Consider the following 21,990-nt stretch of genomic DNA (forward strand, 5'->3'; position numbering starts at 1 on the left):
GATAGCATGTTGGCTTGAAAAACATTCTTGTTGCCAATAAAAATGAAAAAGCCAAAATGTGCCAAGATAATCTATTGGCAGGAAAGAATCGCCAAACTTGCCCCAACTTCATTTACGGAATCTCAGCTATTAATTGTATTATTAAATAATTATTTAGCGGAAGTGAAATCTTTGGTTATGCCTCCATGTTCCAATGAAAGCGCTATGTCAATTTCAATAGATAATACAGTCGACACTTGATTTTATGAACCTCCAATTCACAAACTGCATGTTTTTACGAATTAATGTCCTGGTCCGAAACAATATACTATTCAAAGAAACAGATATTTTCTGGATATTATGCTGAGATGAACTTGGAAAGAAAAGTCATCTGGTCTGGGTTCGAGTCCCAGCAGAGACCAGATTCCCCAGCAGAGATCCTTTTATTCCATGTTAACCTCAGCATAATATCTAGAAAATATCTGTTCCTTAGATGGCTTTTTTTTGCCCAATATGTAAATCTCTCTAATATACTTTAAACTTTTTTCACAATTACGAAGTTTTGATTTTATTAACTGCAGGGTGGTTATATAGTAAAACTGACACTACTCAAACCTGTGTAATGCCCATTTTGGTGTGCGTATTTCATTTGCAACTTGGTAAATGAATCGGGGGGAAGAAGAAAAAAGTGCAATAAAAATAGTTCAATTTTAGAACAGTGGGTGAAAAAGTGGTGCTTCACAAATTTTAGTGTTTTTCTTCTCCATTGTCTGAAATGTGTCCACCAAAATGGGTGCTACACATAGGTTTTAGCAGTGTCCGTATAATTTTTTTCCTGTCCGTACTGGTTCATGAAAACAAGCATTGACTATATACGAAAATTATTAAGAAATCACCAACGAATAAGACAAATATATAAAAAATACAAAATTCCAAATGCATTTTCCACACACAGTGGGTGTCGTCTTCAGAGGAAAATCACGCTCAGCGTAATTAGTGTTTAAATATTTTTCCCTTTGAAGACTGCAGCCACTGTGTATGGAAATGCATTTTCAATTTTTTTTTTTCATTTGCCTTGTTCGTTGGTGATTATCTACTCTTAATTACTTTGTCTTGTGCCGAAATGGACTTCAGATAGCTCTTGATAAGCTTTAATTCAGTGAAGCTTCTTTCCCTCGTACTGTATTTCTTTGCCTGTCCGCCATGATGCTTATGGTGAAAAACTTTTTTTTCAAAAAGTTTTATTCTAACTCTGCTACTTACCCCATCCCCCTGCCCCCCCCCCCCGAAATTGTAGTGCATATAAATAATGCTCAAATGTTGATTCAGTAGGACCTCTCAAATCTGCACACTTTTTCCCCCTCAACCAGGAAATCTATTTTTTCTTTACCCAAATTCAATTTTGGCTTTTTTTCCCCATTACATTGGCCATTAAGTTGCCCTCAAAGTCCACTTCTCTTTTGCAACTAATGAATTCCTATGCGAATCCGTTCTATATGATCTGTGAAGTGTTGCTACAAAAAAAACAGTTTTTCAAACACAATATTCACAGCTAGGAAATACAGTCGAGTCCCATTTTTCAATGCCTAATTGATTTGAGTTGGTTTGAGTTATTTCTGAAATTTAATCACATTCTTTTTTATTATCTAGAACGTAAGTAAGAAATTTTTCCTTTTGAATCAAATTCTACTACAACGAATTCTTTTAACGAATGTTAAAATTTGTAAAATCAGAAATTCCTTTATGACAAAGTGATTTCTTCAATCCCTTGGAGTCCATTACAGTGGGATTTATCTGTATATTTTTTGTGGATACAATGCTGAGGTATTCTCGAATTTAGTGCTGTTTTTAAACTAATTACATTAGTTATTCAAATGTAAAGATGTAAAACATGAAGTGCCAGTTGAAACAAAATTGATGACGCTGTTTATAGAAAAGGTAAGCATTGTTGCTATCAAACTAGATGATAAATTTTCCAAGATATTATCAATGTTTGTTAGTTTTTTTTTTTTTTTTTTTGTTATTTAAATTTATAAATCTCCCTCCCTTCCTGCTGGGCTGTGATCTTTGGTGGGCCCCTCTATAGTGAACTTGCAGTGTAAAAGAAAGGTAAGGGTCATCCTGGACTAGAATCATAGGTGCCAGAACCTTGGGGCTAAGGCTATTTGAGCTTCCCCAATAAATTTTGTGTGAGATCCTCCCCCATGCCGCATTAATGTATGGGCCTGACAAAAATAAGATAGTTCAAATCAGTGGCTCCCAAAGTGTTGGTCACTACCCCCTGTGGGGGGGCTGCACGAATAAACTGCCAGGTCTTGAGAGATTCTCCAAAATAAAAATGTCCATATAAGAAATTTTTATATTCAGTTTTTCGCAACGTAAATAAAAATTACCAATCAATGTATCAAGTTAATAGGTAAGCTATCCATTCTTAGAATAAGACAACCATAAGTATTCTTTATGGGCATTGTATAATATTTTATCATGTGTATATATTGTTTGTAATTTGTGTTAATTGCATTTTTAATTGGGTTGCTGTATTTTTGAAACATATGACAACCATATTTTTATGGGCATCTTTTTATCAGCCACCTCGTTGGGCATTTTGCCTGTTGTGGCGTTGTATTTGTATTTGTATTTGTATTTGTATGTTCATAGATAGACGTACGCAAAATTTTCTCAAGGGGGAGTTTCAATTTTTTTTCTTCTAAAGGGGGTTTTTATGTTTTTTTTCCTGCAAAAATAACACTATAATCTCGACTTGAGGGGGGTGTTAGGAACCCCCCCCCCCCGTGTTTGTCAATAAATACTTATACAGTGTAACTTGGAAAGAATCATTTGATTTCAAAATTATACAGGCATTTTTCAGAATTAAGAAAACCAGAATAAGTAATATAAAGAGGGACTACTGAAAAATGTCTATGTATTATGAACAATATTATTAATGGTCGATTGCAAATGAAGAATCATCTAATTTCAAAATGAAATTAGATGATTCTTTTTAGAGATGTAAAATTCTCGAGAATAATCTTTTGGAGAATATTCTCTGGCATTACTGGACTACTATTATATAAGTAACTTGAGAATATTCTTATAAGTTCTTGATGAGAATATTCTCCTGTTATGTATAACATAGTTACATATAATATCCTTGAGAATATTCTCTGGAAGAACTACTTTCATAAATTACTGGGGAATATTCTTATAGAAAATAATAAGAATTATTCTGATGTTAATAATAGTCCTTCCAGAGAATATTCTAGAATATTCTCCTCGATGAGAATATTCTTCAGTTACCGAAATCTTTTCAGAGAATATTATCAAGAATATATGTAGTAACATGTATTATAATAATCAATCTCTATAAATAACTTGAGAATAATTATTTTTGATAATATTCTCTAGTAATTTGTAATAGTAGTCCTTTGGGAGAATATTCTCTGTCCCCGTCTCTCTTCTCGTCAAGAAGATGGGTATATTGAAGTTTGTAGACCACAATATTAAAGAGTTTGAAAGCAAGAAAATTAAACCAACAGGGCTGAATTGCACAACTTTTAAAGAAATGCAAGTGATACAGAATATTTAAATGTATGTGCATTGAAGAAGAAAACAGTTCTGTACCGAAAACCGAAAACCGTAATTGGTGAAACGGGGTTCCAATGGATAGTTATAATCCATCAAACCCCCTTCATCATGACTCTGCCAATTCCTGTGCAGTAGTGCGCTTTGCAATGATAGTTAGATTCTAATAAGGTGGGTGAAGACGTAGGTTCACCTGAGACCCAAGGGGTTTTTTTTTTTTTTTTTTTTCTTTCAAAAGTTTTCAAATGTTCATAGACCTGGCAACACAGGTCGAGGCATGTGTAGAAAATTTTTTGGCCTTTTTAATCGTGCTTTGTGTCTACTGTCGTATGATGAAATCTCCGCAAGGTGTGGAAATTCAGAATCGTTCAATTTATCAAATAAGTTCTTTGCCAGTTTCTTTGCATATGACGTTACATCAGCCACTCCGGAATCACGTCTGATATTAACGTTTCTAACGTACCAAGGTAGTCCGGTGTATCTCCTCAGAGTCTTGTTCTGAAATCTCTCCAGAGCGATGATATTCATTTTCTTCGAGAACAACCAGACAGGCGCAGCATACAGAAGAATCGGTCTAATTGCCATCTTATACAGAATAATTTTATTTCGAATTGAAAGACTTGAGTGCCTGTGGCTTAGTCTGTTGAGCATGACCGAGGCCACGGTCGCCCTACGGATGGTATCAACACACTGCCGGGAGAAACTGAATCTCTTGTCCATTATCACCCCCAAATATTTATTGTGAATGACTGGGTTGATTATAACTCCTTGTACCTCTATGTGTGCTTGTTGTGGTAATGAGGACTTGTTAGTGAACCACATGAATTTGGTTTTATCTGCATTCAGTTCAACACGGGTTCGCACACACCAGCGCTCGACCAATCTTACCATTTCTTGCAAGTTTGAAAGGGCCTTGCCAGGGTCCCTATCTGTGCAACAAAGGGCACTATCGTCGGCATAAAGAGCGGTGAAACCCTTAGGGGCAACTGGGAAGTCATTCATATGAAAATTGTGTAGGATAGGACCTAACACACTTCCCTGAGCTATTGATGAACGAATCTGTCTAGAATTAGATATTGAGTCATTTATCTGTACTCGGAAGGAGCGCGAGTCGAGATAATTGCTCACAAATTTTATGATGTTATACGGCATTCCCATGCGAATCATCTTAAACAGCAGCCCATTGTGCCAAACTTTATCAAAAGATTTCTTTAAATCGAAAAAGACTACTGCTGCAGTGTCTTTATAAATTTTGGCTTCTTGAATTCGTTCTACGAACCGCAATAATTGAGTGGTGGTCGAGTGCTTGCTGCGGAAACCGTGCTGCTCTGGACCGATGATGTTATTGTCCTCTACAAATTTGTGTAGTCTGATGGCTACCACTCTCTCAAAAAGTTTCCCTAATGAACTGAGAAGTGAGATTGGGCGCCAATTCTGTGGGTAGTGTAGGTCATGTCCAGCTTTGGGGATGACCTTAACTTTAGCGAGTTTCCATTCTGCCGGAAAGTGGTTTGTACGAAGTAATTCGTTGAATATGTTGACCAGCTGGCGAACCATATTTTCGGGGAGATTCTTGATAGTGTTGTTGGTGATGGTGTCCTGACCAGGTGCTTTTTTCTTTTTGAGGTTTTTGATAATGTTTGTTACTTCTTCAGTGTTCGTAGGAAATAAAGCAGAGGGTTGTTCTGGGGGAATATCCCTAAAGAATACTTGAACTTCTCTGTCAACACTAGCAATAAGCTGAGGAGGAGTGTTATCACATGGAGAGAACTGTCTCTCATATGTGTCAGCAAATATTTCCGCTTTATCACTGTCACTATATACTGTTCCGCTTGTGCCGACAATCGGAGGAATCCTCGAATAAGTGGGCTTACATGTTTTATACACTTTGTATAACGTGCCATCAGCACAATTTGCCTCACGTAAAAAGCTGAAGTAACGCTCACTCATAAATTCTTTGATTTCTCTGGATACTTCTCTTTTTATAGATCTGTATCTATCTTGGTAGTACGGATTTAACGTTCTTTGCCATTTCCTCCTAAATTTGTTTTTTAATTTGATGCGTTCCTTAATCCAGCGGGGAATACCCAGTGGATTATTAGTGGGAGCATCTCGGGTGGATTCCTTAGCAGTGTTAGTGATGGTTTCTGTGAGAAACAATAAGTCAGATTCAATTTGATCAATATTGCCACCCGTGAAGGAAGGCAAGGTGATTCTGGCCAGCTTTCGCTTAAATAATGGCCATATCACTATTTTCTTTGGTTTACATATAAAAGGAATATTGAAATCCGCTACCAGAAATATAGGGTTGTGATCAGAATCCGTGACAGGTTGAACGTGAACCGACATAGTAAATGTAAGGTTCTTAGCAAGCGCTATGTCAAGAATATCTGGTGACTGGCCAGCCTGGTCAGGAAAATGAGTTGGAGTGTATGGTGCATAAGGTTGAATGCTCTTTCTGATACAAAAATTTTCGAGCACCCTGCCTTGGGTGTTTGTAGAGTACGAGTTCCACAGAAAGGATTTAGCATTCATGTCGCCACACATTATCACTGGGTACTGACAATTGAAAAATTCGTTAAAAAGTGGAATGTCTATAGTATTTCTCGGAGGTTTATAGCACACTCCTATCCTAATTTTTTGATTGTTTACGTAGATCTCTATTGCTATTACCTCACATTGTGTCGAGGGAGGTAGCTGAATAATATCATAATTAATGTGTCGCTTTACATATATAGCTACTCCTCCTCCTGGACCAAAGCTTCTATCCTGTCTGATACAGTCATAATTTGCTACTTTGGCAGTGTGATAAGGACGAAGCCAAGTTTCCCCCACCAGTGCCAAGTGAACACCCTCAGTGTCAAGGATGTCCCTGAACTCAGTCATGCTAGAGACCAAGCTTTGGGCATTCCAAGCCATGATCTTCATGTTATGCAACACAACATTTGGTGTACTAGACATTTGTGAGTGTTGAAGCAAATAAGTGTTCAGCTGCAGTTAGAAAACAGTTGAAGAAGATTTCTATTTTCTCCTCGTTTGAAGTAGCTCTGAGGATTTTCAGAAAGCAGTCCTTCGTAATAGATATTAGTTGTTGAATCGGGAAAATTATGCTATTAGAGTTCATATTGATATCGTTATTTGCTATTTTCGTGGGTTCTTTTTCCACACGGTTGCCACCACACATGTCAGATCGTTGATTCGAAGCTGTTGGTTTCACCACATTGCAGTTTACTTTACTGCTATTGGAAGCTGCTTTGGAGACCCGCACGTCTCTAACAGCTGTTGCCGGTGATTCACTTCGTCGAGGAGGGGACCTCAGTATTTTGGCAAAAGGCACCATCTCGTCGGTACCCCGCTGGACCACGACACTCTCGTCATCATGAGTTGGCACTGCTTCGGCCGTTGGTACAGAAGAAGTCCTTTTAGGTTCGTTGAACCTTCCCTTCCTTCCTTTGGGCCAGCCTCTAGCTGAACTGACGCTTGAGCAGTCATCATCATGGTCATCTTGAGATTTATATTGAGATTTGTGACTTGGTCTCAACTTGTCGGATTGTCTATCATTTTCACGATTATGCATACCAATATTTGGTCTGTTTCTTGGTATATCTGGACGTCTTGTCGTGTTTTCATTTCTGGCCATTCTGCCTTTGCTAGTGGGGCACGATAAACAGCCTCTGTAATTTGCACTGTGTTTTCCTCCACAGTTGGTGCATATCGGGTCTTGCTCACCCCGCTTCAGACTGCATTCAGAGGAGTGATGTTCCCCTGGACACTTGACACAGCGTGGATCATTATGGCATGACTTCGATGTATGTCGCCAGGCCTGACAATTGAAACACTGGACCACACCCTGGCGTTTTCTATACATCTCAACTCGAATTCTGATGTAGTTCAAAGAAGTCAACTTATAAATTTCCTTACTCCGATTTTTTCGGGGCATTTCCACTAGCCAAATCGGAATTGGTATTACTATTCTGTCAGGGCCCTGTCCTCTATGGCTTTTTAACTGAGCAACATTTATGATTTCGAAGCCCTCGGCTTCCAGCGACTCTTTGATCACTTCACAGGGGGTATTTCTTTCTAAGTCCTTGATAACCACTTTTATTGTCTTATCTGAATGGAGCATGTATGTGCTATACTTTATGTTATTCGCATCGAACATTTTTGTAATCGCACGGTGGTCATTTTCACAGTTCAAAAACAACATCATATTTTTACCGGCTGTTTTTGCCGAAAAAGTCTCTTGGCAGGTGCTTTTAATTTTTTGCAGCAATTCCATCCAGTTCCCATACTTGGTAAGAGTCAATGGGGGAATGCGAACTTTCTTATGAGAGACTTCTCTCCATTGATTAGGATTATCAGGGTCTGGATCATCAATTTCTTCATTTTTTGAATTATTTCCAGAGTTTCCGATATTTTGTCCTGTATTTCCCGCATTTCCTACGGTACTTGTTGATGGTATAGCTTTAGTGACATCGCTCCTGCGCGTCTTACTGCTGGTTGAGTCCTGATTGACTGTAGCAATGACGTCACAAGTAGCTGTTTGCCCATTGGCTGGAGCGACTACGTCATTACTTGCTGTTACAGCATTGGCCAAATCGACCTTTGATGCGCTGGCCACAGCGTAGGCACTAACAAGTGGGGATTCGTTTGAACCATTATTACACAGGGTACCCTGGGGCACCTCACACCTTTCTACAATAATGGGCTCACAAATAATGTCCTTCGGGCCATTATCTCTCTTCTTTTTCTTCTTATTTCTCTTTTTCTTCTGACCTCCCTTTCCATTGACGCTATTTGCATCGTCATCAGATGATTGACGGGGAGAAGGGCTGTTTTTGCGAAATATACCACAAGATGATGCCTCGGCATCGAGCACTTCACCGAGTTTCCATATCATAGCATCCTCAATTTCGTACTTGTCATAATCAACTTCACAGTTTACGAGCCTAAAGCCCAGTTCAATAAGTTCACAGAAAGAATTGTTACCACTGCACGCGCCTCTTGAAGACGATTTAATCTCTGCATGTCTCGTACGGGACGAATGCATGTCGAGAGTTTTTAGTATGGCGACTATTAGGTCGTGTCTAACATTAGTTTCGTTAGGGGCCTCGTCGTCGTCACTACGTGCGTTCATATCATATTCAAGTAATGAAATATAAGCATTAGATACCTTGTCCCATGCCGCACGATGGCTGGCAAAAGAAATCCCATGCAAAAAACACAGTTTCGACATACTCTTACTTCCCATTTTCAAGCGCACTGACTGCCCAACAAAAATGAAATCGGCATAATCAGAAGACTCACCCCTCACAGCAACCCACGGCGACGAATATTTTCCGACGACGAGGCTGAAGTGAAGTAAAAGTCAACCACACCAGTCCTTGAGCTGCGAAAACGTGAAGAACAATACCTTTTGAAGATCCGCGGCTCACATCACATCACATCACACGACTTGTCTGTTTCCAACTCGCCGAACTCTTGAAATTGCCGAATCCCAAAGAAACAGTTCTGTATCTTAGAATGAAGGTAATTATATAAGAATAGCTTTCTTTATCAATCAACTTTGATTCAATTTCTTTTGTTGTGAACTTATTTCTGAAAATTTATCTAATTTTTAAATAATTTTTCAAGATTTTAATCTAAAGATTTCTAAAATCTTTATATGACCAAACTTTTAAAACCTCTCATCATGACCTGGAGAATATTCTGAAAATATTCTCAAACTAAAAGTTGTCATTGGAGGGCGATTATATCAAAAATTGTTATGTTGTAAATGTTTCAGGCAATGAAAACGGATTTATATTTCCTAATATAAACAAAATTAGTAAAAAAAATCTAAATTATTTAAAAGAAAAATGAATATTCTCAATTATTCTTCAATTTTTACATCCAGGAGAATATTCTCACCTCACATCTCTAGTTCTTTTTCAATCATATATAATATATGAATATAAAAATCAAGAAACATACACCTCCCCACACATTTAGTTTCATAATAAAGCAGCACTGCTAACTAAATAATGAAAAATAATTTGATTTCTTTCATCACTCACTCCGCATATTGAAAAAAGCGTTTTGAAAAATGCTTTTGAGAATGCATATACTAACCAAAAATCAATAATTTCCTGGAAAACAGGGACATACGGTCACCCTATGGGGGGGGGGGGGAGGTCCACAGATAAATATCTTGTCAAGAGGGGTCAAGACAATTTTCGAGAAGCATACATTAAATTTGCCTGATGGGCCTCAGAAAAATCACTTGACCTGAAGGTCCACTGTGCTCTTAAGACTGCTTTGCCTCCCACCCAATAACTCATGAATATACAATGCAAAGCACCACTCCGCCTGTGGCCTTAAGTACCATATATATGGGGAAATAGAGATTTTCAGTCTCCTCAATATTTTCTTCATGTCCGCACCTCTGGTACCCAGTTTCAACTGGGGCCCTACCAAAGATTCTGGCCTGGAGATAAAACTTCAGGATGGGGGGGGGGGGGGAGTGCATGAATACTTGGTGATAACGAAAAAATATTTATTAGCCTATATATAAACTAAATTATCATGGGGCCTCTTTTTTCACCCTAAACACAAGTTCTGGAGCAGGGCCCCCAGGCCATGGGCATCCTTAGATAATTATGTCCCTGGGCTAAATAATTTTTCTGAGTCCCCGACGGGCGAATTTGCATTCTTAGTATGGAAAATTTCAACGAGATCTTATTTTTTGCAAGGCCCCTCATCTCTTGAGGTCCTCGGGTTGTGCCCGGGTAGGTCCATGTGATAAGATGCCACTGCCCTAGGCCAGGATCTTTGGTAGGTCTCCCAAGCCAGACTTTTCACAGGCCCTTTTACAATTTGTAGCATAAAAAACAAACAATTATGGTAATTAACCTGACCTCTGTGGCTAAAGTCCTGTCAGCCCTGCCCCGGTGGGGCCATGAAGCTGGACCCATGAGCTATCAAGGCATAATTTTTTGTGGGGGTTCAGTTGTAAATTTTTGTGTAAAATTATATATATATTTTATATAAACATTTTTTTTTTGTATAAAAATTTAAGTGATTGAATTCTCTGTCAGCTCCTCCCACCTCCCTGCATGAAAGGGGGGTGGCGTGTTTAAAGTTGTTCAAAGAATGTACATAATAGATTAAATATGACCATGGAAATGTATTAATTGAAATCGGTATACTATACCTATTTGAAATTTTACATTCTATGAGTATGACTGAAACTTTAATATAATGGTAATTGGCTATACAACGATATTACTCTCTGGTCTTGGCGCACTCTATTCCATAGTATTAATATATTTCATCGATAACAATAAATTGTGTACAATAATAAACACTTTTCTCTCGATCCTTGAATACCATTTAATTAGGATTTCATTGTTTTTGATATTTTATTTGAAATGAAAGTTATAATTATAAATAAATTGAAAAACAATTAAAAAGGTGATTGATAACTTTTCCATATGATCAGTTATAAACTAGTCAGATGTTGTGCCTTAGACTAAACTTGTTTTAGAGTTGAGACTGATCACAATTATCCATAATCTCGCAATAAGAGATTATTCTACTTGATTAACGTAAAAATATGACATTATCACGTGTTCTAATCTGTAGAAACTAATGTTAAACTACCATGGTGCAAACTTGGATAAAAATGATAATTTTGTATAATTCATAATATATAGTACTTTTAATGTATATAAGGTTCATGCATTGAAAGGTTAAGCTCTAAGTATGGTTTGTGCAGCTTGTTTCTACAGGGATATCATAAAAGAAACATTGCTGGGTTGGAAACTCTCTCTCACATTTATGTTGTGCCTGTGCTATGTTAAAATAAGTTGTTTTTTTTTTAAATACAATCGCGTGTATAAATCCTAGTCTATGTTTTTACATTTATTTCGTAAAACCTTGACATGAAAAGTCCAGGCATAGGTTCCTCAAGAAAAACTAACAAAGAAAGTCATTTGAATTTTATACAATATATTTAAAAAAATTCATTTGTTTGTAACTTATATGAGCAATTGCAGACGGTTTTATAACTCCCAATACAATAAGTATAACATTTTAATATTGATTAAAACAGTTTTGTGAGGCCACAAATAGGTAGAGAAAGATCAAATTTTATGGAGCTTTTATAAACTCCAGAACGGGGGAAAAACTCCCGTAAATTAGGAACCTACTCAAATTTCATGATAAAACTAGAAGAACATTCATAAGTAGGCCTACAGTATAAAATGTTTAAGTTTTTAAAAAAAGTTACAGTATTTCCTGCTTCAGCTGTGCTTATATTTTTGAAAACATTATTTTGGTGTCTTGCTAAGCAAACGTTGGTGCAGCATCTACATTAATTTTTGTTTCATAAAATATATTTTGAGAAATTTAGTATGAAAACTAATTATCATATGACATTGTTTAGTGCAGAAAATTACTTTAAACTGAAAATTATTACAAATTCAAACAAAATATTAGAGATAGGCAGCATTTTCTCAGCCCAACATATCAAGGAAACACATATTATTCTGGATTTTATGCCGAGGTGAACTCAGAAAGAAAAGTCATCTGGTCTCCACCAGGATTTTAACCCAGGCCCTTTTGCATACCGGGCAAGCATACTACTACTAGAGATGCAAAAGGGCCTGGGTTAAAATCCCTGTGGAGACCAGATGACTTTTCTTTCCGAGTTCACCTCGGCATAAAATCCAGAATAATATCTATTTCCTATAATATCTGTTTCTCAGAGAAGGATTTAAAAGGATTTAAAAATTGGAGAATAATCGAGAAAATTCATTTTTCTTTTAAATAATTTAAATTTTTTCACAAATTTTGTTTATATTGTGAAATATAAATCAGTTTTCATTGCCTGAAACATTCACAACAAAACAATTTTTGGTATAATCACCCCCCAATGACAACTTTTAGTTCGAGAATATTCTCAGAATATTCTCCAGGTCATGATGAGAGGTTTTAAAAGTTTGGGTATGGAGATTTAAATCTAAAATTTAAAATTAAATAAGAAACCTTGAGATTAAAACCTTAAAAAGTTATTTTAAAATTAGATAAATTTTCAGAAATAAGTTCACAACAAAAGAAATTGAATCAAAGTTGATTGATAAAGGAAGCTATTCTTATATAATCACCTTCATTCTAAGATACAGAACTGTTGTTTTCTTCAATGCACATACACTTAAATTCTGTATCACTCACGTTTCTTTGAAAGTTGTGCAATTCAGCCCTGTTGGTTTAATTTTCTTGCTTTCAAACTTTAATATTGTGGTCTACACACTTCACTATTCCCATCTTCTTGACAGGAAGAGAGACGGGGACAGAGAATATTCTCTCAAAGAACTACTATTATAAATTACTAGAGAATATTCTTATCAAAACTAATAATTATTCTCAAGTTATTTATTGAGATTATTTACTATAATACATGTTATTACATATATTCTTGATGATACTCTCTAGAAAGATTTCGGTAACCGAAGAATATTCTCATCGAGGAGAATATTGTCCTCGAATATTGTCCATTCAAGAATATTCTCTGGAATGGCTATTATTAATAACTTCAGAATAATTCTTATTATTTTCTATAAGAATATTCCCCAGCAATTTGTGAAAGTAATCCTTCCAGAGAATATTCTCAAGGATATTATATGTAACTATGTTATAAATAACCAGAGAATATTCTCATCAAGAACTTATACGAATATTCTCAAGTTACTTATATATAATAGTAGTCCTAGCTCGATGATTCTCGCCGAAAGATTATTCTCGAAAATTTTACATCTCTAACTACTACTAAACCACACATGCATCTCGTCCATATTCCTCTGCGGAACCTCTAACAAATTGATACATGCGAGAATGTGTGTGTACGTGTAGTGAAACCTGACGTGAAGTTTGTTTCTGCGTAATACTTGTTACGTGTTGTGCTGCCATTTGCCACCAGTTTTTCTAACTGTGAGTGAAGTGTAATGATTGAATAATTTATCGTTGTAGACGCTGTTGCTCTCTGTGGCGAGACTTTTTAATGGGGAGATCGGCTCGCATTTTCGCCTTGAAGTTGGGAACCACATGAAACCAACTTCGGCCAACCATCACTGCGGTGACGGTGGTGTTTGAGCCCGGATCCTCACAATGCGAGTCCGTCATTATGATCACTAGACCACCACAGTGTCAGGCAAGCATACTACCATCTACCCCACTGGGGGTGGGGACCCTGCCTTCCTTATTTCACACACTTTTGCCCTGAATACAAAAGGGCCTGGGTCAGAGTCCCGGCGGAGACCAGAGAGAGAGAGGTCACCTTGGCATAATATCCAGAAAATGTATGTTTCCTTGATATATTGGTCTAGAAAAAGCCATCTATCTCTACCGTCCCACTTGAGGCCATTTGCTGAAGTTATATAAGAAAGACTAAAATGCCTGTACTTCAGCGCCTCATGCTACAGTATGTGAAATAAGGAAGGCAGGGTCATGTCTCCAGTGGTGTAGATGGTAGCCTGCTTGCCCAGTGTGTAAGAGGGCCTGGATTCAAGTCCAACTGAGACCAGATAACTTTCCGAGTTAACCTCGGCATAAAATCCAGAAAAATATGTTTCCTGTTTCCTTGGAGCAAAATATTGTTTTAAATTTCGACCTTGTGTAATAGAGACATTTTTATATGAAAATGGGTACAAGTTAAACAATCAAAGTTAAGCAGAATGTTATGCTTGTGCACATACATAGTTTATTATTGTCAATATTTTACTAAATATTTATCCATTTTTACTTCACAAAACTGAAATTATTTGGAAGAGAACAGAAAAATCCTGGGAGCGAGAAAGAAGAGTTCTGTGTTTTCTATATTTTTCATAAGCATTGGTTAGTTCTGGTGCAGTTTTCACAGTTGCTGTAATTTTTATAGCACTCGTGTAATTGTGTTCATGTCTCTGAAATTGTTTTAACACTACGGAATGTATTTATTCACATCCCCATATATGGGCATAAAGTTATTGAAAATATTGGTGGTTTTAAAATATTTCAATAGATACCTATTAAATACTATCAGGAATTCAACAAATATTGATTGTGGGGCATAGGCTTAAACTGCCCTATGGGCCCGAGTCCCACCCCAACATTTACCATCATCTCCATAGTAACCAATGGAAATATTAGGTTTGAAACCCCCCCCCCCCCACCAACCATTCTGATCCCTCCCAATATTTCTAATAAATTTACACCTATGGATGTAATTTAACCTATAAGCATTCTCTTGACAAATTTATTTTTAATATTGTGAAGGTTTTATCTGCTGTGAAAGCTTGCTGAAATCAATCTTCAGCTGTCTCTTCCATGGCCTGGACAGAACGAAATAACTGTGTTACCATTGAATACTGGGTGGAAAGAATGCTGATGAATGCTTTTTTCATGTTTCGCCTTTCGTGTAGGAGCTGTGACAATAGCTGCAGTTAGGGGGGTGTGCTTAAGTGGTCTCTAGGATCCAATACTTATATATAGCGTGTGTCTGATTATTCAAGAGTCTTGTGTAACTTTATGGACTTATACTGGACTAGAAAAAAGTAATGGAATTAACTTTTTCTGATAGATTCATGATAATTTCATTGCTGCAGCTGTATCAGCTCATATATTTGTGGTAAATTGGTTTTTTCGGACTTACTATAAGATTCGTTTTTGCGTATGAATTTTAATTATTTTTGCTACCAATTAGAATAAATTGCTTTGTTTTAAGCACGACTGTTGTGACTAAATCTTTAAGGAAAAAAATTATTTTTGCATTTTATTTGAATTAAATTATGCTGCAGGATGAAGAAAGGACTGCTTTTTGAGATACAATCGACAGTCATTTTTAGAAATTGGACGGACTTGAAATTCATAAAAGTATCGTAAAATTGGAAGATCGTAAATGGGAAAGACATTCAAAGAAATGATAATAATGTTCAGGACCATAGGAATATGTAGTTGGTAAAAGAGAATCAGTTCCCATGTGGACTGTAGAACCGCATCAGGTCCAGATATAGTTTGATGTTGGATTCGCTCTACATCGAGCTATACAGACTCTCCTAAATTGTTTGCACAGCTAATATCTCTGCAACCCTTGACTTTAGAAACGTGCATTACAATTATTTTTGCAAATGACATACAGTTACTCAAAATGTCAAGTTTCCCATTAAATAGAAAAATAAACTTTTTATATAGACCCAGAGTATGCCCCAAAACCCAATGAGAAAGTTCTTGTCCTGTCTCTCTTGATGCCAACAAAAAACATTTCATGTTTCTAAGTGCAATATTCACTGAGGAAGGAGTGAGGAAAAAATTAAGGGAAGTTGGGAAAACAGCTCTAAATGCAGGAAAAACCATTTTACCTACATCAAACGCTGTTTTTTTCTCAAATTTCCCCTGTTTTTCAAATCCGAATATCTCAATGAATTGCACTTAGGCCGGGATTACACTATAAAAGTTTGATAAAAGATCTTTTATAAAACTTGAAAAAAATCCAACCTATACGTGCATTGATTACATTTGAGCAAATGCAAATGGTGATCTTATTGGTTGAATTTTTCAAGTTTTATCGAAGTGCTTTTACAAAACTTTTATAGTGTAATCCTAGCCTTAAAAGCATGGAAATTTTTTTTCGCATCAAGAGAGGTGGCAAAAACTTTCTAATTGGATTTTTTGGCACACAGGGACTGTATAAAAGTTAATTTTTATATGTATACGGCCCCCTTGGGAAATTTAAGATATTTTTGAAAACCCCACATCATTCAAAAAAGAATTGTAATTGAAAGCATGTTTCCTTAAGTCAATGGTCGCAGAGACAGTTGGTGTGCATGCAATTTGAGACAACCTGTATAGAAAAAAAATATGCCATTTTTATATTGTTCGATACTGTAATATGATGTCGAATGAGATCGAATTTTCTACATCGCTTAACAAGTAATTTCTATATTTGATCAACATTGAAGTACCACATCGAATGATGTCGAGTTCGATCTAGTTCGACGTCAGATTCTCTATATCGAGCTATATAGAAAAAAAAGTATGCCATTTTGATATAGTTCAATATCAGACTTCCCACATCAAAATACTACATCGAACAACGTCGAGTTCGATATAGTTCGACGTCGGATTCTTTACATCAAGCTATATAACAAAATCTATGCCATTTGAATATAGTTCTACATTAGAATGCGACATTGAACAGTATCGAAAACTCTACTTTGTTCTATATCGCTGTGCTACTGGGGCATATACACCTCTGGAAACACAACCCTGCCTTCCTTATTTCGTACACTGTTCAGAAAGTGACAAAAAATAGTGAAAATGGGAGTGATAATAGAGCAAAATGAGTTCCAATTAAACAAGCTCTTTCTTCTTTAGATAGTGTAACTGAATGGAAAATAATGGATATGTTCTGAGCAATGCCTACGCCAAGTTTTCTCTAACTTTCATTGGTTCTCGCAACCCAAGGAAGATTGCACATCATTGAATAGCCTTAGTTGAAAAATTAATAAAAATGTTGTCACACTTTTTCAATCACAATTTGTGTCTTCTATGATCTTTGTTGTATTTCGGAGGATGAATTATATGATTGTTTTTTGTTTTTAAATTATGTACTTATTATTATTATTTTATAAAAATATATTCACAACGTAATGAGAGCAAATAACAATTTATAACACCCGACATATATTTTAGTACTCGTGGGTGTGTTATCAAGGTGGAAAAGCACATTCTATCCCAAAGAAAAACATGGTCAGAATGAGAGAGCGTCTGTGGTGGTCAGAATTGTTTTCTTCGGTTCAATATTTTTATTATCAGTTTTGATGTCATAGTTGTTGTCTTCTGTTGTTAGTGACATGATATGTCCAAGGGGCATATGTTTTTCCAAATGAAAATGTGGTAGGGCAATGGAATGGAGGGCATTGATTTTGTGTCATTTACTAATTGTGTTCATGAAAAGCCTTTATGTAAGTACCCTTAAAGAAGTCTAAAAGAAATGGTGATATATCAAACTTTTTGGATCACCTTAGCCTCTGGAAAATTACAAATTTGTGGTCTTCACTCCAGCAAAAAATGTAAGCTATGTAACTAAAGTACAATGTAAAGCTATTGTGGACCTCTTGATTTTATGTTCACTTAATCTACATTTCAGAGAGCGTTTGGTTTGACCGATGTAGCCTTGGAGACAATCTGTGACCATGTTTTCTGTTGGGACGGAATATGCTTTTCCACCTTGATAACAGCACCCATAAGTGCCGAAACATATGTCTGGTGTTATAAATTGTTATTTGTTCTCATCAAGTTGTGAATATTTTTCTCTAGTTTTTGGCAAAGTTATTCTTTTGATATTATTATTTTGCATCCAAAATTAGTGTCATGTCATTTCAGTGGCTGCAGTTCCTGTTCTTCGGATTAAGTGTCATCATTGACATTGGAACCCTGAGGAATCGAATTTTTCCCAAACTTATTTACTTCAGAGACAGGATTTTTACGTCTTTAGCTGTCCCACTTTCACAGGTTAGTCCAAATGAGGTATACCGCTATTTCCTGTGTGTGATTCATATTGAAAAGCATACAGGTTTATAGACCTTACTATTTGCTGCTGTATATGAATTTTATTTCTTTAGTCTCATATGGAATTACATTGCCAAATTAACTGAATCTTTATCATTTAGTTTGTTTTCATAATGTATTGGGGGCTCCTGGTCACAATGAGAAAGTTGAAAAATCCTCATGCGAAGATTAGCAATTCTTGGACAAACCATGTATCCGTAAGTGGATGAATTTATACTTTGTTTTACTCGTGTATGGGATGTATTCTCATAGAAGTGCATCAAATTTGTTCTGTCCTAAATTTTTCTTAACTTTTCTCGATACCTTAAATATATGGTTCTCAAGAGATTTTGCACCCGTGGCTCCACAGCACTCACAAAGCAGAAACAGTTGTGCAAATAGTCTAAGAATAAAGTCTGATTCCTCCTTAAATGTAATCACATGCAAACATACAAATATTCTCTGCTTGACATGAGACCCTTCAACGAAAAAAAAAGATTGGCAATCTTCATTACGAGAACTACTGTGTATATTCTCGTACAAGCTGACTCACTCACTTGTCGATCGCCAGAATGGAAAACAATCTGTGTTTAAACTGCCACTTAATTAGACACATTTTGAATGTATATTTTTCTCTAAGGTCTAAAAGTTTTAATAAAAAATAATCTCAAACCCTTCAAAATCTTTTTCAAAATCTTTTTCCTCTGCCCATTTATTCAACTGACATTTTACAAGACTGCGAGATGGCTACCGTCAAACCGAAAGTTCATTGGCCATAAACTGGCACTTCCCCAGGTGAGTCTATTCATTAAGAGCTTCTTGATTCATGGGTGGACCCAGAAGGGTACAATCGCTTGTGGTGATCGCCCCTCCCAAAAGCTGAATAATATGGGAAAATTTCTCTCTTCCATAAAATACAGGGTGATTCAACAAACCTACACAGTAAATTGACTCTCACAAGGCATCACCCTAGATCCGTGCCTGCCTCCGCTCCATTCACTGCTGAAAATGTGTGCCTTGACTTCCTTCACAGCTGAAGATGTTTTGCTTCATTCCATTCAGAGCTGAAGATGTAACAGAGCCTGCACTGCTGCATTTGCAGGTGAAGATGGCTGCCTCGACTTAATTCGCAGCTTAATATGTTTTCCTCTGTTAAGGTATGGATCTGAAATAGGCAACGAATATGATAGGCCCTCCCAAAAGCAAAATTATGTGAAGGTGAGCAATTTTGTCTGTCCTGTAAAATATGGTGTGATCCAATGAACCTATATAATAAGTCGCCCTCCTCCAACACATTGCTTTGGACCTGCACCTGGGGGGAGTGGGGGAAGGAAGGAAAGGTTAAGATGACTTTGCATAACAATTACCAACAATCAGAAGTGGCTTAAACAAGGGTTTAAAGGGTAAGGTGCAAACCTAGGCTTTCTTTTAGACAAATAGTTTTTTTTTTAAATTTCGAATAATAAAAATTCACAAGACACCTGCGCTGTCACTCTTTTGAGCTATACCTAGATAACAAAGATGTTGGGAAAACTTGGGCGAACAGACAGAGCCTGGGGCCATAATACCAGAAACAAGAATGGACTCTCACAAGTGTGCATTTTTGTGCCCAAAGGAGTTGATCAAATAGAGGCGAAGAAAGAATTCTCTAGAAAGAAGAAAGAAGTTCTCTCTTGTCCAGGACCTGGAACACCAAAACCCCCTCTTACTCCCCCCCCCCCAGTTTCTACTTTGGGAAGTTCTTAGACTAGGTATTTTTGCATTAACAAAATTCACTCCTATGCTGGAGATTCGAGATCTGTAACTGGAGGCGATTCGAGTAAACTGGGGTTAGCTTTGGGGCAGCACATTATTTTCGGTTTTCAAATTTCCAGCCAATGCCATGCATTTTATTAGTTTGCCACTCCGTTAAAATGTATGGCATTGGCTGGAAATTCAAAAGGTGAAAATAATCAGCTGCTCCACAGTTGCACCCCTCCCCCCACCCAAGTTCACAGTTATTAAAACCTTCAACCCCAAATGGGAGGAAGGAAAATATAATGGCTCATCATTGAGAGCTCCAATGAAGGAAAAGTTATCTGGCATAATTGAGAGTGGTGAAATAACTCTGGACCAAGAAAGCAGAAAAGTTCTGTTAAGCTGTGGTCGTTAACAGAAAGTGTGTGCTTCTGGGGAGGAAGAAAATAAATCAGTTGGCATTCCCCCCACACTCAACAAGGTCATACCTTCTTTCGTAGGAATAAATTTCTCATTGTTTATTTTATGCTGTCTTGTGTAAGGGGCCATTCAAGTATTACGTAAGCAAATTTTTAGCCATTTTTAACCCCCTCTCCCTTGTCAGCAAAATTTTGTCATCAGCTCTGCCCCTCTGAATCCTAACTCATATTTTCATAAAGGGTGGTTGATGACGTAAGCATTATCCGAACCCCCCCCTCTCCCCCTTGTTATCAAAAGTCAAGAAATCGGAACCCCCCCCCCCCCCATTGATGATGACATAATACTTGAATGACCGCTAACCAAAGTTGGTGACCCGGCATCTAACGATGTCCAATCCAACTGAACAACCAACAGAAATGTTTCTGGTTGCTGTCAAAGCCCCTTCATTTTAGGCCAAACACAATATCTATGGTTCAAACAATTGGATTCTCAGTTCCGGGCAAGTGGAATCACTGCTAATGCCACTAAATGCCACACAGCCGTTGCAGCCATGGATTCAAGTGTTTTGGCACATGTGAGTGACCTCATCATGAATCTGCCGGCAGAAAACAAGTACGATGCACTGGAAAGATGCCTCCAAGCTGAATTTACTGAACCAGATGAACGACGCTTGCAATGTTTGATGTATGAACTCGAGCTGGGCGATCTTCAACCTTCTGCATTTCTCAGAGAAATGCAGGATCTATCCACACACACACACAGTGGCCACCTCAACGATGAATTATTTCAAAGTCTATGGATACAATGCTTACCATATCAAGTTCTAGCAATCCTCTCCACAAGTTCAGAAACTTTGGAAAAGTTATCTGAGGTGGCTGACAAGATCATCAGCGTCAGTGGAAAGGCAGAAGTACAGAATATTTCACCAAATCTTGACCACCCACAGCAACTTGACGTGCAACAACTAACAGCAAAAATAGAGACATTGACATTGCAAGTCGATGCACTTCGCCGATCTCTGGAACAAGGTGGAAACCCACAACGTCCGCACAATCAAAATCGCCATGAAGGTGCCAACTCTGCGAGGTTTCAGAACCATCTCTACTGGTATCACCATGAATTCGGATCCTACGCCCATAAATGTGTTTGCAACCATGTGGTTTCTATTCTGGAAATGACCGAACCGACAACTGATGGCGACGAGGAAGTTGGTTCCATACAGCAGTCGCATTTTCATCGCAGACCCGCTAAGCAAGCTTTCTCATCTACACTGGTGCGGACATTTCCATAACACCCCCTTTTCTTCCTCTGATAGAAAGAAACCACAGTCACTACTTACGCAAATGGCAGCAAATGGTTCTACAATAAAAACATATGGGAAGGAAATAATAAAAGTAAGTCTCGGATAAAGAAAAACATTTTTGTGGGTCTTCACCGTTGCTGATGTGTCTTGGTCAATAATCAGTGCCGATTTTCTCAAAAGATTCTGACATACGGTGGATTTAGGAAGCAGTTTTGATCGACAACAGGGTTGAACGGTCAACAACCGGAGCAACAGTTTTTCCAACTGTGTCACCTATAGTGACGGTGATGTGTGGACATGAAATTTTCCACAATCTATTACAGGAATATGAAGAGCTCACAGAAGAAACGTCAAGTCCAATGCAGGCAACTCACGAAATGGTGCATCACATCGAAACTACAGGA

At 37.3% G+C, this 21,990-nt stretch overlaps 1 protein-coding gene across 1 annotated transcript in view; it reads left to right on the forward strand.

The window, feature by feature from the left end:
* LOC149081173 (androgen-induced gene 1 protein-like) overlaps positions 1 to 21,990 on the forward strand; it is a 50,839-nt gene that overhangs the window by 7,875 nt on the left and 20,974 nt on the right. The window contains exons 3-4 of the mRNA XM_089237956.1: positions 17,962 to 18,090; positions 18,249 to 18,344. Of these exons, the coding sequence (XP_089094082.1) occupies positions 17,962 to 18,090; positions 18,249 to 18,344 (225 nt within the window). The remainder of the gene's footprint in view (positions 1 to 17,961; positions 18,091 to 18,248; positions 18,345 to 21,990) is intronic.

This window comes from Pholcus phalangioides, unplaced genomic scaffold (genome assembly GCF_987345545.1).
Source record: "Pholcus phalangioides strain wild (caught in Gottingen) unplaced genomic scaffold, Ppha-v1.0 ptg000010l_1, whole genome shotgun sequence".
NCBI lineage: Eukaryota > Metazoa > Arthropoda > Arachnida > Araneae > Pholcidae > Pholcus > Pholcus phalangioides.